Genomic DNA, 17,699 nt, shown 5'->3' on the forward strand with positions numbered 1-17,699 from the left:
GTCAGTTGTTACTTCTACCTCCTCACTCAATCCTTTCCTTAAATATCTGTATTAAATGGAGTCAGTTTCAGAGAACCAACAGACTCATGTAACTTTTCAAGGTTTTTGGATACTGCTGTCAGATTGTTGGGTGCAGACCATTCTTCTATACTGTGTCCCAACATTGAATATCTTACACATATTTTATTTCCTTTTTTTAGAAAGTGGTTTCTTTTCTCTTTTTTTAGGATTTTATTTATTTATTTGACGAGAGAGACATAGCGAGAGAGGGAACACAAGCAGGGGGAGTGGGAGAGGGAGAAGCAGGCTTCCCACTGAGCAGGGATCCCAATGTGGGACTCGATCCCAGGACCCTGGGATCATGACCTGAGCCGAAGGCAGACGCTTAACGACTGAGCCACCCAGGCGCCCTACACATATTTTATTTCTAATTCTTAATACCACTTTTCTTTATCAAGAATCAGGATAAATAAAAGGTACCTCAAATAAGAGATGCAATAAACCTTGGAAAAACTAGGACTGCTTTGTGATTACAGAATGAGGGAAAAATCAGAGATGGGGGTGGGGTGGGAATTAGAGGAAGGATATATTAGTAAGGAAGGAAAACAGGAAAAGTTGTAACTGATTCATCCTGCGATATGTGTAGGGAGAAGGTTACTATGTATCTTCCATTTTCAGATCCTGTTAGATTTTTAATCTGTTCTGCAGTGAATTTAATTTACAGATGTGACAAAGATGTGCTTTGTTTCTGTTTGGAGCTAGTATTCTGAAAGGTGGAAATGAACAGATACAGATTATATACTATTACAGTAGGCTTTCAGTAAAGTAGTTAGTTTGAAGAATTTCCTAAGGTGCTTTTAATGTAGTTTAAAATGAAACGCAACTCTCTTGGCCTGTTCTCAGGAATAATTCCTGCCCCCTTCCCCATGCCCATTCCTTTTCATATTCTCTGGGTCAGTCCCCATTTTCCAAACCAGTCCCTATGCCATACCCCATGTCTGTAAGGGGATTTTCTTTTGTCTCTTCCTTTGTCAGTTCCCTCCTTTAGGACCCTTGTTTCCAAACATCCAGCACCAACACCCCTGCCCCCCTGCCCCCCTGCTGAAGAAAATCTGTAGCTCTTCCAGGTCTGCTTCTTGCCTTTTGGAACAGGATTGTTCTTAATTTCCCTTTATGCCTTGGTGTAAATCACTGAACCCCTCTTTGCCATATTAGTTGAGAGTGGATACAATACTTACGAATGTATCTGTCTTGTAATTTTGGGTAAGGTCCACTAGTCAGTACCAAACAGCATCCATGATGTGTGAAAGAAATGGAGTTAAGAACTTCTCTGTTTAAATTTTAGAGGTAAAAAGCTGGAGAATCTTTGGATTTTCTTATAAAACATTTTTTGGCTGTCTGAAACAAAGATGGACAAGATCCAGGACAGTAATTGCATGTAATGGACACAAACATGGGCACAATGATGAAGGAAAAAAATTCTTTTAAAAAAGCCTTAACTGATGTTAGCTATACTGGAATTGAAATAAAAACCTTAATTTTAAAAAGGCCTTAATCAGTGCCTATCTATTTTAAGTAGTATTTGTCAACAAAATTTTAACATAACATGAATTTGGACAGTTTTCTGTCATGGTATTTCATCCATATTTCTTACTTTTTACAGCCCCGAAATAAAAAAAAATTAAATCTGTTAATGATTTTTTTAAAACTTCCCCCCTTTTTAAAAAACCATATCCTATGATAGCATCCTTTCTTGTGTTCTTCTTCTTTTTTTTTTTTTAAGATTTTATTCATTTATTTGACAGAGACAGACACAGCGAGAGAGGGAACACAAGCAGGGGGAGTGGGAGAGGGAGAAGCAGGCTTCCCGCTGAGCAGGGAGCCCGATGTGGGGCTTGATCCCAGGACCCTGGGATCATGACCTGAGCCGAAGGCAGATGCTTAACGACAGAGCCACCCAGGCGCCCCTCTTGTGTTCTTATTTCATAATTTAGCCCTTGATTGTCCTTGTGATGGGGCCAGTACTCGGGGTCTATTCTGTACCACACTCTTGGCTAGATGTTGACATAAGATGTTTTATGAAGCTGGGCCACTCCTCGTACAGTGCTACACAAACCTGACCCCTCCTGGTGGCAGAATCAGAAAGCTGCTTTTCCTGTGCATGGCCTTTTTTTCTATCACCTGATAGTTAATGGATGCTTGGTGTTCTCCCCTCTTCAACCTGTATCTCCAAAGGTGATTCAGAAGAAGGGGATGCATGCAGTAGTACTATAAGGAATTCAGAGACAGTGTGTGCACACCAGGCTCTCAGGTCAGAGCTGTGATCACCATACGGTGCTACCACCTGAAGGTGTGTGAGAATGTGGACCTTGTAGCCTAGGTTTGTTCCATCTGAAAATGCAGATAAAGATACTTGATGAGTCTCTATGAGGAACAAGTGATGTGTTAGATGTAAGGCACCCTTCAGATAGTGCCTAGCTTTAGTACTCAGTAAATATTAGCTTCTTAACCTCAACAGTATTGACATCTTGGGCTAGATAACTTTCTGTTGTAGTGGCTGTCCTGTACATTGTAGGATGTTTAGCATCATCCTTGACATGTAGCCACTTAGCAACTCCCTCAAGTTGTGACAACCAAAAAAATCCCCAGACATTGCCCACTGTTCGTGATGAGAACCATTACATATAAATACAATATTTACTAGCTGTTAGTCTACCTTTGCAAACCACTTTCCCCCTAAAGTCTGGCTGGTCCCTGAAAGTTCTGTTCTCATCTGACCCACTTCTTTTTGTCATGTTGGACTTGTCTGAGTTGATTCACTGGATGAATATCAAGGTTAGTTCTTCTATTCTGGGTTAGTATCTGAACTTAGTCTCATTAGAGCTACAAGACCCACCCCTAGGTGAGCCAGCTGCCCCTGGGAACCAGTCTCCAAGACTATATTGTGACTCTCCAACAGAGTGAAGGCAGATTCTTTTACCATTCTTCTTCTTCTTTTTTAATTTTATTTATTGTTTATTTGACAGAGAGAAACAGAGCAAGAGAGGGAACACAAGCAGGGGGAGTGGGAGAGGGAGAAGAAGACTCCCCACTGAGCAGGGAGCCCAATGCGGGGCTCGATCCTGGGACCCTGGGATCATGACCTGAGCCGAAGGCAGACACTTAACAAATGAGCCACCCAGGCGCCCCTCTTTTTTTTTTTTTAAGATTTTTTTTTTTTAAGTAATCTCTACACCCAACATGGGGCTCGAACTCAAGACCCCGAGATCAAGAGTTGCATGCTCCACTGACTGAGCCAGCCAGGTGCTGCCGCCCTGCCACTCTTCTTTTGAAAAGCCTAACTTACCTGTGAACCTCCCCCAAAATTCCAAGTTTTATTCCCACAAGAATAACATAGTTTCTGTTTGTTTTTAGTTGTGGGGTTCTTATATCAGTCCTCTTCTCTTTGTTTTATTTCCCTGCCTGGCCATAAGATGATTTTGCAGAATTTTGATTGCTTCAGTTTCACAGAATAAACATAGATTAAATTTATAGTAATAGCAGGGTTGCTTTTTCATAGATTCAGTCCTGACCACTTAAGAATAAATTTATGAGGGGCGCCTGGGTGGCTCAGTCATTAGGCATCTGCCTTCGGCTCAGGTCATGATCCCAGGGTTCTGGGATCGAGCCCCACATCGGGCTCCCTGCTCAGCGGGAGGCCTGCTTCTCCCTCTCCCACTCCCCCTGCTTGTGTTCCCTCTCTCACTGTTCTCTCTCTGTCAAATAAATAAATAAAGTCTTTTAAAAAAAAAAGAATAAATTTATGAGCCTTCATTGATTTCCAAAGGACTCTTTAGAGTGTATATATGTTGTAGAGGCAGTGGTAGAACGGGTGCAAGTCCTGAAGTCAGACTACCTGGGTTCAAATCCTGATGCCACCACATGGAGCAGATTACTTCTCCTTTTATGCTTCAGTTTCTCCTTGGTTAAACCTGTCAGTAAGGCTTCAGCGAGGAGCCACAGTCTGGCTTATAATAAGCTTAGCCACTAAATATTAAATATTGTTAGGTTACTGGATTGATTTAGTTTGAAGGAACGGATGACCTTATTTAAAGTGAGACAGTGTGGTATAGCAAACAAGTACATATACATTTTGGAGGTGGTCAAATTTGGACTTAAATCCTAGCCCATTAACTGGATAGTAGCTTGGACAAGTGATGTCTTTCTTTAATTTATTATTATTATTATATTATTATTATTAGGGGACAAGTGATTTAATCTCATTGTTTTTCTCTAAGCAGCATCTGCATTTCCAACATAAGACTTTAGCACCCTTTTTTCAGAGAAAATTGAAGCAGACAAGTGTGATTTATTTCAAACTTCTCCCATATCTGCCTGGCTTTATTTTTATTTTTACTTATTTATTAATTTTTTGCCTGGCTTTATTTTTAGTTAGGCTGAGAATATATGATAGTCTTCATCTGTGTCCTCATGGTGTACCTTGCATACATATAACATCACACTTAGTGAACTGTTGAAATTTTTATATTGCTTATCATTCTTACCCATGAGATAAGTTCTTTGCAGGTAGGATTTTTCTCTTATTTCTCTTCCTTTGTCTTTCTATTGCTTAATGCATAATGAATGCTTAATAAGTATTTGTTGAACAAAGGAATAAAAAGTAATTTGAAACAAATTGCTTTGTATTAGATCCAGTTTATTGACTACTTACACAGAGCTAGGTCTTTTACTTATCTCAGATGCTTCAACAACCATATAAGGTAGATGTTGCTAGCCTCATTTTCTAGATTAGGAAACTAGGACTCATATAATTTGATCTTGTCCAAGGACTGAGGTGGAAAATTGTAGCATATTGTCCCCGTTTGAGTTGTAGTCACAGGACAGAAGATCATCTCTCAGGAGTTTTTGGCCTTAGAGGGAGGAACACAGTAGCTACCAAACTGCAGCCTGCTCAGGAAGGAGCAAGATGACAAATATATGTTGTATTTGCTTTTTCCCACCCCACGTCATGCCAGAGGGATGAAATCAACCAGCAGCTAGAGGGCGAGGGAGCCTAAAGGGTGCAGGCTGTAGAGGTCAGCATCCCAGGGCGTGGAGCAGGGTGGAGAGGGATCTGAAAAGACATGGAGGATATCCAGCAGAGTCCTCCCCTTCCTGTCCCATAGCGTTCCCTCTTACACTTTGGGCGTAACATTTAGGTTCCTAACTTGGGGGAAACACAGTCAGCCACCGACACTCACTGTATTGGGTGCATTCGTACTCCCACCCAGAGCCAATGCCAGTGTTCAGAGAAGGCAGCAGAGAAGAAAACTAAAATAAAACAAAACCGCTCTAGTCTTGGCATCTGTAGCTAGTCTTTTGCCTCAAGTTCATCACTAGTACCTATTTTATGTTCCCCTCCCCTGTTCCAGCACCTTAGCTTGTCAAAGTTGTTTACTGGTGGAGGACCCCAAACCTTCATTCCCACAGGATCCAAGTCTGTAGTAGTCCCATCTTTATTGAGTTGCCAGTTTCCCATTGACCAGTACTGTTGGACATGCCCCCACTGAATCTCCTCAATTCAGACATAATTCTCCTCCGCACACTGTATAATGACATCCAAGTTTCCTCCTGGAAATCCAGATCAGTCACTTTCCTGGGACAGGGACCACTCTCTTATTAGGGTGGATGGTGTGATAAACCACACGTGGCTAGGGCATAGGCTTAGCTTTCAGTTGAACAGGACTAGACTGTTCCTCGGTGAAAGCATTCATCCACCAAACCTGAGGTTATCTTGAGAAGGAAAGGGGTAGAGTGTCATGTTAAATCACAGGTTCTGGAATGAGACATCGATTCAAGTTCTGATTCCACCAACTACTTGGTTCAGTGACTTCAGGCAGTTACCTAGCCCGATTGGTGTCTGTTTGCTCACATGTTAAAGGAGAGTGACAATAGTATCTTCTAGGGTTACTGTGAAGATTACATATCAGCCTAGTGCCTGGCACACAGTAATAATAATCATCACTACTGGTACATTATAAAGTTTAAAGTACAAGTTTGTAAAATAATATGTTCCATCATTTTAACACACAAGCACACACATACTCATAATACAGACATATTCTCACACCCATATATGTTTATAGACATATAGGAAAAAAAGAAACATGCAAAAAATATTGACTGTACATGTCTGTTGTATATGCTAAGATGATGGATATTTTTCTATATGCTTTTCTATATGCCTTTAATTTTTATGATTATTTTTGTATTCAAATGGCAAAAGTTAATGAATTTTATGAATAATTTAAAAGTGACTCAAGAAGATAATTGAGCCAAATTTCATTATAAAAACGTAGTTTTTAGCCTAGGGTTAGTCAGTCCTTGTTGATGAAATCAGGGAGAACACCTCTCTTCAGCCAGTTCAGTCTTTTTGAGAACTGAGGATGCACTGAGTCAGGGACTATTGCAGTTCTGATCCTAGGTTTATATTATTGATAATGGGTCTCCATGTCAACAAAATAAAGTGTATTGTCCGGGAGCCATGCAAACACAGACATTGCCCAAAGATTGAACATGAGTACTCCAGAAACCGAGTGACACTGATAGGACAGATACTTGATCATTCAGGAACCTTCCATGTTTAAGCATCAAAAGCAAACAAAGAGGGGGCCTGAGTGGCTCAGATGGTTGAGTGTCTGCTTTTGGCTCAGGTTGTGATCTCCAGGTCCTGGGATCAAGCCCCATGTCCTGTTCCCGGCTCAGTGGGGAGTCTGCTTCTCCCTCTCCTTTTGCTTCTCCTTCTGCTTGTGCTCTCTCTGTCTCTGTCTCTCCCTCAAATGAATAAATAAAATCTTTAAAAGAAAAAAAAAGGCAAGCAAAGGAGCGTAAGCCATGATTCATAGCACCAAAATGAGTGAATTGCTTCTGAAAGAGTGATTTCATTTTCTCAAATATTTCTGCACTTCTTCGGAATTTCTGATCCCATGAAGTTCAGGCCTAGTCACAGTGGAAAATAAGTCCAACTTGTCTTTGAGATCTAATAGATTGATTCTCTCAGGATGCTCATGAATTTCCAGAAGTCTTAGGTCTGAGTTTGGTAAATATCTTCAATAATTTTCTGCTACTCAGTCATCTAACCAGTTAAGATAATCTTAACTTTCACACCCAACTTCCACTCCTTCCAAGTAACCCATAAGTTGTCAAAGGTATTAGAACAAAGAAATACTGCTTTGTCTACTTTGTCATGGGTCCATTGAGCAAGCAATGGGTGATAGGGAAAAAGGCTGACTGACATCCATAGGACCGGTCATCTTGACCACCTGATTATTGACAGCCTCTCTACGGTGAGCTTTTATGTAGGACAAAAATATTTTTTACATTCTGTGCTGTGTTAAAAAATTCATCCGCATACATCTGCAGGCCTCTCCTCCTTTTTAAACTTAAAAAAATTTTTATTTAAAAAAAAAAGATGAAAGAACAACATATGGGAATATACTCTCCCCTTTAAAAAACAATTTGAATCTTGTTCTTTCCAGCTCTTTACCAGTGAGCCATCCATTAGCTATTGGCCACAAGTCAGCATAGATATATATCTGGGGCATGCATTTCTCCTGACACCACATATACTGCTCAGAATTGTGCCCAGTGGGAAGAGTTCCCTTCACCACTCTTTCAGGACCATCCTTGAATAGGGCTGCATTGTCTCATTTCTGGGTGGGGCTAGCATCCCATGCATGTCCATTCATAAACGGGCAGGTCTTTTCCCTCCTCTGCTAACTGGCTGTAGGGTCCTCCCCACGAGTGTGTGGTGAGAGAGCTCACAAGGAAGATACTACAAGTAGCAGGTATTCCTGCGGTTTACTTGTGTCTTCCAGACCTGCTCAGGCCCAGTCTTGCTTTTAACATACCAAGTGGAATGCTTTTGTACAGTCCAGTTTTATGATTCAGTAGGTCAGATAATATTGTTCATGACTGGGCTGTTCTTATTATATAGTCTCTTGGTTTCCCATGGGCAGGTATATAATCTTTACGTGAGCTTAGTAGCAAGCCAGGAACCAAATGGACAAAACTTATTGACAGTACCCTAAGGAGTCTATAACTCATTCTTGATGCTTGTCAGAGGCTCCTTACCCCATCCCTGTCTGCCATGTCATTTGTAGTACTGGTGAGCGTGCTAAGGAATAGCCCCAAGAGTTAGGGCAGCTTTTATTGCTGAAGAACCTGCTCTTGAATCAGGCCCCAGTAAAAACTGGCAGCCTCGTAGGTTACCCAGTATATAAGTCAGAGCAGCACATCCTAATATGAAGCTCACCAATTGTGTTATGTCTTTCTTAGTGGACATAGTGCCAAGAGTAGCAATTTTACTTTAGATGGGAGAGTTCCTGCCTTAGACCTCTGGAACCATAGAAACCATCAGTGTGGTAGATCCCTGAACTTCCATGGGTTTTATCCTCTATCCTCTGGCTTGTACATGTGTCTTACAGAGGCATCCTGAGTGCTTGCTACATCTTGTTCACCAGATCCAGTTAACGTAATGCCATCAACGTGATGGACCAGTGTGGTGATCTGTGGGATATTGAGATAATCGAGTCCTTCAAGACTATATTATGGCAGTGCAGAAATAGCCCTCAGGTAAAACACTGAAGGTGCACTGCTATTTCTGGCACTTGGTGGGAAATTGCATTGTATTGTTCTTACTGATGATAGAAAAGAAAGCATTTGTCAGGTCAGTAGTTATCTACCAGATATCAGAGGTTATGCTCATTTTCTCCAGCAAGAAGTATCACATTTAGAAGTACAGCCATGATTGGCCTCATCATCTATTGTTATGTTCCAAGATCTTTCTGGCTTTGGTCCAAGTAAACAGGCAAGTTAAAAAAGGAGATATAATAGGAATCAATACCTCTGTATCCTTCAGTGTTTTTGATAGTAGTACTGACTTTGGAACTTCTCCCATGGATGTGGTACAGCTTCTGGTTTACTTTCATAGTGGGAGAGGGGAAGAGTTCCAAGGGTTTCTTCATGGCCCTTTCTTCCATATGGCCAAAGGACAGGGAACCAGTGTGGGGGCTTGGCCACTTACTAAGTATATCCATTTTCAGAAAAATTTTAGGACTAGGGAAATAACCAAAGGATGGGCCTGTGGTCCCATAGTACCCACCATGAGATACCAGTGTTGACTTCATTACTCATTTCTTTTCTGGAATGAGATAGGTGCTCTGACTGGTGGGCCTTATTTTGGGTCTTTGGGGATTAGTGTCAGTTTAGAAGTCGTGTCTGGTAACTCTTGGAAGGACTGTACATTTCTCTTTACCCAGTGAGCAGTCACCCTTTTGAATGGCTGCAGGTCTTTCTCAGGGAAGGTCTGGAGAAAGATTGTTAGGATACACTTGTGGCCATGTATAGGATCACAGTAATCTCATATTTAGTCCACCTTGGCCTAATATCCTTTGAATGTACTCCCATATATGCTCCTCAGACTCCTGCTGGTAAAAATTTCTGAGATTCTGCAGATTTTTCAGTATAAAGGCAGTCTTTTCCCAGAGTTGGCTTTGAACTTCTTCCTGGGTTCTTGTGGGAGCTAACTCTCATTGGGGTGCAGTGAGGGGTGATAGGAATAGGTAGTGAGGAGACTTGGCATCCTCCTAAGTGCTGGCCTCTACTTATTGCCTACTATACATGTCCCCTGAGTACCTTGTATGAAACAACATCCTACTTCCCAGCTCTTTCCCGCTCGTCTATTCCTGATGCCACTTAATGTCAAAGCTTATTGTCCCTTCCAAATGGAAGACCTGAGACATGATGTTCTCCTCTAGTTCTGCTCCTGTGGACCATGCACAGTAAGGCACAAACAGACATTCAAGCTCTACATAATACAGTACCAGCAGGGCCCACCACCCTCTGGGTCCCATATTCTCAAGGGATAGGTGTGGAAAATGTAGCACTGTAACTTTCATCCTCTTGTCACTTCTGCTACAGTTGGAGAATGGGCTGATGTGGGTCTGGGGCTCGTAGGCAAGGTTAATCTGCCTTAGAAGAACTAAGGTTCCCCCTGCTCTGATTCTGTGGCAATAGAGCGATGGAACTGTGGGGCAAGAGTTTGATCACGTGGCTGTCCTGGTCTAATGGGCAAGCCAAAGAATCGAGCTGCCTTAATGGGGCACTCTGAGCTTAGGATGGGGCCAGTGACATGTCTATGTTTTCTGACAACTAATACAACTACATATACATCCTTCTAAACTGCATTTCCACCATCAAATCCAGCAAAGTGGGTTTTGAATCATCTTGAAGCACCCTTATAATCAGTTAAAATTCACCATGCCTGAATACTCAATGCCTATTGATATTTTCAAAATCATTACTTCAATATAATTTATTTACAATTTTTAGATCTGTCAGAGTGACTTCCTAAAATTAGTCACCAGGGAAACTGGCAAACTATTTAAAGGGTATTATTTGGTATCAGTGGAGAGTATGGGCTGCTGTGTAGCAAAAGTGACGTCAGTTTGATATCTCGAGTCCTTTGTCCTTGGGTGGAATGATAATATTAACATAATTGTATTTATTCTATATGAAGATTGTAATATCTCTGACCAGGGGCCCAGTGCATAAGAATTATCCACAGTTGTAAAAATGCAGCATAGCACAGTGGTTAAGAGTCAAGACTGGAGCCACACAGCCTGCGTTCACATCCTGGATGGGCAATTTATTTAATGTCTCCATGTCTCAGTTGCCTCACATTAAAACAGGAGTAAATAGTTACTATATAGGATCCTAATCTGAAGCAAGCTTCTCCTGCTCGTCTTGATGTAAGAAGCCTGAAAAACACACTTTGGGGGTGCCTGGCCGGCTCAGTCGGAAGAGCATGTTGACTCTTAATCTCAGGGCCGTGAGTTCAAGCCCCACCTTGGGTGTAGAGATTACTTAAATAAATACACTTAAAAAAAATAAAATAAGATGGAAAGCACACTTTTAAAAACCCTGCTTGAAATCTAACAAAATAGAGCCCTTTTGGGTGCAAGTTGCCCTCAGTCCACCTGAACTGTGGCTCCTAGAATGTCTTAGTGGTAAGGAAGGCTGGTGGGATGCACATGTTTGTGGTTTAGCTATTGATGGGGCATAAGAGAAACTGTATCTCTAACCTGGGCTGTGACTTACGATCAAATGTAAATTCCTACCAGAATAAGCATGAAATTTGTCCTGTGAATAATGACAAATCATTGTATTTTTAAATGATTTTGCTAATCCATGTTTTTTTGTTTTTGTTTTTGTTTTTCCTGTTGATTAAGGTTGCATGATGGAATATGAATGTTACCTCAAGAGGTTTTATGTTTTGGATTAGCTAACTGTGTTTATCCTCTGCTGACTATTTCTTCGGACTCATTTTTTGATGTCCTTTTGAGGCAATAAACTCAAAGGGATTATAACATGGACTACAAGGAAAGCTGCCCAAGTGTAAGCATTCCCAGCTCCGATGAACACAGAGAGAAAAAGAAGAGGTTTACTGTAAGTATGTAATATAAAGCATATGGAGAAAAAATGAATATAGAGAATATTTCCTTTTTTTTCTTTTTTTAAAGATTTTATTTATTTATTTGACACAGAGAGAAGGGGAATAGGGGGAGTAGCAGTGAGAGAAGGAGAAACAGGCTTCCTGCCGAGCAGGGAGCCCGATGTGGGGCTCAATCCCAGGACCCTGGGATCATGACCTGAGCTGAGGGCAGACGCTTAACGACTGAGCCACCCAGGCGCCCCGAGAATATTTCCATTTCTTCTTTTGTTCTTCCTTAACCTAGAAACATCCTTCCCATGTTTCCACATATCCAGATCTTACTTACCCTTCAAATGATACCTCCTCCACAGTCTTCCCTTTGTATTGTAACAGGATATAGTTTCCTTTTCAGATTTTTGCCTGTTTACCTATCCCCTGGGAGAAGCTTGTGAAACTCCAATAGATCCTCTCACCAGAAAATGTGAAGACACAATGGTCTACAGACATGCACATAATTTTGCATGCGTTGTTGGGAGCATAATGGACTCCAGAAGTCATGGATCCCATGTTAAGAACCCCTGTCTTGCAATTTCCACAGCATCTTTCTTACAACAGTCATTTTCTACCTCAGTTTTTGAAATGTTTAATCCAGTATTTTACCTCTTTTTTTTACCTGAAAGGCAAAGACCATTTCTAATATTATTTTTTATCACCATGGTATCTACTATAGAACTGTAAAGAATAAGCACAATGAATGTTTGCTGAATCATTGTGTCAGTGAGAGTAGCCATTTCTCTAATTAGTGTAATCAAACCTGTATTTAGTTCCAGTAGTCCTGTTTGTGTGTATATTCAGAGATCTCCTGCCTTGCTCCCCCTGAAACAATATCATTTATCTAGTCTATAACTGATCTGCTCTTCCTTGTAAGGCCCTACTGTCTGCTGAGTAGTATAAAGAAATTCGTTTAACTCAGTTCTATTTAACATTTAGTTGCAGCTAAAATTTAAGCAGTTCTTTTAAGTAAAAATGCTCAGGCTGTCTTTATTCTACTCTCTTTCTCCTATTTGAACACACGCTCCTCCAACTTGACATCATGGTTTATGACTGGAGAGGTGTCCCCTTTTGTGGTATTTGTTGAGTCAGTGACTGACCTCACGGTAGCCTGCTGAAGGCTCTTGCATTCTTGTCAGCCCTCTAGATCTTTGCTGTTCTGGGTGTAGAGTGACTGGTCTGGCAAACAGCCAGGTGTGGTTGACCTGATCTAGCCCTGGACATTTTGTTGGCATCCACTGTTGGCATCTGCAGTCAATCAACTGATTTGTGATCTGTTCTTTGTTGGCTTGGCCAGAGTGGTAGGTGACTTACTGCTGACTCAGCTTCCCCTTGGCTCTTGATGGCTGTAGACCCCACTGAGGCTCTGCCACTCCTTTCACTGTTCTTGATTCAAGTGGTCTACCCCGGCCTCTGACCTGGGGATCACCTCGCTCCTGCCAGGTGCATCCCATGACAGATGACTTTCAACTCAGAGTTCATGTCACATGGGAAAACTGAGGAGTTAAACTAAACCCTTTGGTCTGACCACTCCAGTCTCTTTTGTTTTTCTTTTCTTTTTTTAAGATTTTACTTATTTATTTGTCCAAGAGAACAAGCAGGGGGAGTGGCAGAGGGAGAAGCAGGCTCCCTGGGGAGCAAGGAGCCTGACGCGGAGCTGGATCCCAGGACCCCGGGATCATGACCTGAGCTGAAGGCAGATGCTTAACCAATTGAGCCACCCAGGCATTTTTGTTGTTGTTGTTGTTTTTTAAGATTTTATTTATTTATTTGTCAGAGAGAGATCTAGTCTCCTTTCTTAACTAGGTGGGCCTGGAGCCCCCAGTGACACTTTTCTCCCAAAGTCCCAGACAAGGAACTGGAAATAGCTTCTGTCCTCTCCTCGGTTCTCCCTTTCTTAATAAACGTACCTCCATACCCTGTACCAAAGCCCAGAGGAGAGGCTGCAGTGTGTGTCTGGCCATTTGCCTCTGCTCGGTGTCTGTTACAGTGGCATCTTAAGCATTGTTCATTTATTCTGCAGTCTTATAAGCAAGTCTTAGAAACATCACATTGATGGTAAATAAGAGGTCAGTATACCTCAGTAAAATAGTGGAGTGTGTGAAAGTTGTTTTTCCTTCCCTCTCCTATTTTTTTTTTTTAACCCTTGAGCATTCTCTCCTTTAAGGGCATAACCTCCTGCCAAGTTTGATGGAAGTTCATATATAGCAAATACAGGCAGTGGGTTATCTCAGTGTCCATTTACTTTTCATGGTAGAGGTATTTTCATGCCTTCTCTGAAAGGTTCAGGGAAGCCTGCAGCATCAGTCTTACCCACCTGTTCCCAGAGCTGTCCCCTGCATTCTCGGAGGCCTCCTCCAGATCACTTTGTTCATTTCTTTGCTTCAGATTATCAAATGTTGCCCTGGTAGAGAGGCTTTTTCTGACCACGCTATATGAAATAGCACCTTCACACCCCTCCCTACCCGTTTCACTCTCTGTCCTGCTTAATTTTTGGGGAGGGGGGTTGCAAGGGGCAGAGGAAGAGGGAGAGAGAGAATCTTAAGCAGTCTCCACACCCAGTGCAGAGCCCAGCACGGGCTCAATCTCACAACCCTGAGATCATGACCTGAGCCGAAATCAAGAGTCAGATGCTTAACCAACTGAGCCACCCAGGCGTACCATCCCCTTTTTTTTATGTAGGCTCCACACCCAGCATGGAGTCCAGTGCAGGGCTTGAACTCACAACCCTGAGATCAAGACCTGAGCTGAGATCAAAAGTCAGACGCTTACCTGACTTAGCCACCCAGGTACCTCTACCCTATTTAATTTTTTAATAGCAGTTATCACTCCCTGATACATTTTTTGCTTATTTATGACTAGACTAGACTAGAATGCAAGATCCTTTGAAATAAGAACTTCCCTCACTGTTGCTTTATCAGTACCCAGAACAGATATGGATATTTAAAAAGTATTTGTTGAATTGATGTTGAATGAAAAGTAGTATTAAGTTCACATGTTAGTTGCCGACCACTACAGGGCAGTCTGCAAGAACCTCAGTTTTAGTCAACACAGACTACTCTACCTCACCCAACACAGACTCTGTGTCGAGCCTCAGTGCATCCCAGATGCCTGTGTCATACTTGGGAACAAAAATTGTGTTATTTGTTATCTCTAATATTTTTATACTCTAGTTCTCGTGTCTTTTATATAGCTCTATACTGTGAAGCTTCTTTTTTTTTTTTAAAGATTTTATTTATTCATGAGAGACAGAGGAGGAGAGAGAGAGAAGCAGAGAGAGAAGCAGGCTCCCAAGGAGCAGGGAGCCCAATGCGGGACTTGATCCCAGGACCCCAGGATCATGACCTGAGCCAAAGGCAGACGCTTAACCATCTGAGCCACCCAGGCGCCCTATACTGTGAAGCTTCTAACAGAGAAAGGCATTACCTTCTAGGATGTCTTAACCAAGTCTAAATTATACTTTCATTTATCCATTCAACAAATTGTCATTGAGTTTGTGTGTCATGCTAGGTGCTGTTCTGGGCACTGGGAATATGGTAGGTAGCAAGCATGATACAGCCCTTGCTCTCAAGGATCTTAAATTCTGGTGGGACAAGACAGGCAATAAGGAAATATTTAAAAAAAAAAAAAACAAATAGTTTTATATTGTAATAAGTATTGTACTGTTTTCTGCAAATTCTTGTGCTTATTTTGCAAATGAAAGTGTTTTTTAAAATTTGAAGAGTTTGTGGTTACCTATTGGTGTTTTATTAGAACTTAATAGGCCCTTGTTCAGGGCGCCTGGGTGGCTCAGTCGGTTAAGCATCTGCTTTTGGCTCAGGTCATGATCCTGGGGTCTTGGGATGCAGCCCTGAGTCAGGCTTTCTCTGCTTTCTCTCTCTTTCAAATAAATAAATAAAATAAAATCTTAAAAAAAAAATAGGCCTTTGTTCATAAGTCATACTGCTGATTGGTAACTTCATGGGGCTTTATCTGAAGCAGAGCTGCTTCAGCCTGGAACCTATTTGTGGCTTCTAGTCTTGGCTGTCCTTTGGTAACCATGGGAAGCCACCTTACCACACTAGGAAGTGAGCATAACTGATTCAAGTGGCTTGCAATCATCTAAACCTAAGTTTCTGATCCTTTGGTAGCAGTCCTGCTTTCAGTCCTATCTGATCTTGAATGCTCTATGAGTTAAATCTGTAACCTAGTCTTAGAAACGGTGTAGCTTTGCTGGCCCCTTGACCAGGTTCTTTATCCTCTACTTCCGCATCCTCTCTTTGTGAGCAGTATCATCTTACAAACAAATCTGGTATCTTACATCCAGTAGCTTCCTCTATGAAAACTTGATGCGTTCTTAGTTAAGACCAGAAGAGCCATGTTACCACCCACCATCCCAGCTCATGTAGGGTGCCTGGGTGCTACTTTTTCTCTCAGTCTAAGTAATTCATCACTTAACTCAGGTGATTGATACCAAGGACTTTGTTTCACCTTCCAGGTGAGACCTTTTCCTCTCTCACACAGAGGAATGTGGCTTTGCATGCTGGGACCCTTCTCACTGTGTGCTTGTTAACGTGACCATGTCTTACAAAGTGCTACAGAATTCGTGTTTTAATCACATACAGTATCAGAGAGGTACTCTCCTCACATATTATCTAACTATGAACTTGTGAGTGTAGCTTTCAGTCTTTTATGGGAAAGGATAGTTTATACATATTTGTATACCCATTTTCTAAAATAAACCTGGTTTACTCTGAGTTGTCTAACAGACTATGGACAACTGTATTGTAAACCCCAAAGTAATTCCTATCTCTATAATTCATAACCCAAGTCATACATCAGTGAGCTTTTCCTCAAATGCATGGATTCTTGTTATTTTTCTCTTTAGAAATGACACATAGGGCACCTGGATGGCGCAGTTGGTTAAGTGTCCGACTCTTGGTTTTGGCTCAGGTCATGAACTCAGGGTTCTGGGATCGAGCCCTGTGTCGGGCCCCTCACTCAGTGTGGAGTCTGCTTAAGACTCTCTCCATCTCCCTCTCCCCTTCCCCACCCCTCATGCTTCTCTTCCTCTCTCTCAAATAAATAAATAAATCTTTAAAAAAAGAAAAAAGAAATGACAGATCTTTGGGGTCTCAAACCATTCTCTCTACATTAGTATGTTGAATTATACTCTGAAACTATGGGATGGGATGAATTACAAGAATTAATTCTATATTATAATTGTTGATTTGATACTGGTTCTGGTACATGAAGGGTTGAAGATTTAAATTTTAGTCTCATAAGTCTGTGAATTTGGGCAAGTTATTAAGCTTTTTTGGGCCATCATTTCCTCATGTGTATACTAGGGGGTTATAGTATTTGTTCTGCTTACTTCATAGGGTTGTTGACTCTGGTTATATGAAGTTATGTATAATATGAAAATATTAAACACATGTAAGATGGCAGTAGGAAGTCTGAGGATAAATTCCAGTTTGAAAAATACTGTGTACAAGATGACCTGGAAGGAGAAGAACTAAGAACTGAGTCTTTACTATGTGCCAGGAGCCACTTTTGAAAATACTTTATAATTTAGGGTTATTGCTGGAGAAGAGGAGAGGAGAATGGCATCAATTGAATCTATAATGTTGTAATCTTGGGGGGAGAAAAGTCTGAAACAAGAATGGCAAAATGTTAGAATTCAGAACATCTGAATGAGTTCACAGGTGTTCACTGTGTTATTCTCTTTGAAAATTATAGAAACATTTCATAACATTTTAAAAATAAAATATCTCTTAAAAAATAAATAAAATATCTCCTTTCAAGAAAATAAAGTAAGTCTTTTGACCAGTATACTTCTGTATTTTAGAGAATCATCTATAAACATGGATGTCTAATATCAGTTCCCTGAGTATAAAAACAGGTTATTCACCTATTAAATAGCTAATTAATTTTTTTGCAATCAAGTTTTGTTATGCTGTTTTTTATTTCCGCAGGTTTATAAAGTTCTGGTCTCAATGGGCAGGAGTGAGTGGTTTGTCTTCAGGAGATATGCAGAGTTTGATAAGCTTTACAATACTGTAAGTAAACGTCAGTCTGCAGGATTTTTATTTAACACAAAACACCTGAGGGTGCCTGGCTGGCTCAGTTGGAAGAGTGTGCAACTCTTGATCTTAGGGTTGTGAGTTCAAGCCCCATATTAAGTATAGAGACTACT

At 41.2% G+C, this 17,699-nt stretch overlaps 1 protein-coding gene across 6 annotated transcripts in view; it reads left to right on the forward strand.

Moving 5' to 3' along the window:
• The window catches only part of LOC113935294 (serine/threonine-protein kinase Sgk3), a 139,251-nt gene that overhangs the window by 60,775 nt on the left and 60,777 nt on the right, over window positions 1–17,699 (forward strand). For 4 of the 6 annotated variants that reach the window (XM_027617079.2, XM_027617088.2, XM_027617069.2 and 1 more), the window contains exons 2-3: window positions 11,271–11,487; window positions 17,479–17,562. In XM_027617079.2, coding sequence (XP_027472880.1) covers window positions 11,410–11,487; window positions 17,479–17,562 — 162 coding nt within the window. In that variant the 5' untranslated portion in view covers window positions 11,271–11,409. Of the gene's footprint in view, window positions 1–8,519; window positions 8,614–11,270; window positions 11,488–17,478; window positions 17,563–17,699 lie in introns of those variants that run through there. The other 2 variants (XM_027617084.2, XM_027617105.2) reach the window with 2 other exon arrangements.

The sequence above is a fragment of the Zalophus californianus genome, chromosome 4, assembly GCF_009762305.2.
Source record: "Zalophus californianus isolate mZalCal1 chromosome 4, mZalCal1.pri.v2, whole genome shotgun sequence".
In the NCBI taxonomy this organism is placed as follows: domain Eukaryota; kingdom Metazoa; phylum Chordata; class Mammalia; order Carnivora; family Otariidae; genus Zalophus; species Zalophus californianus.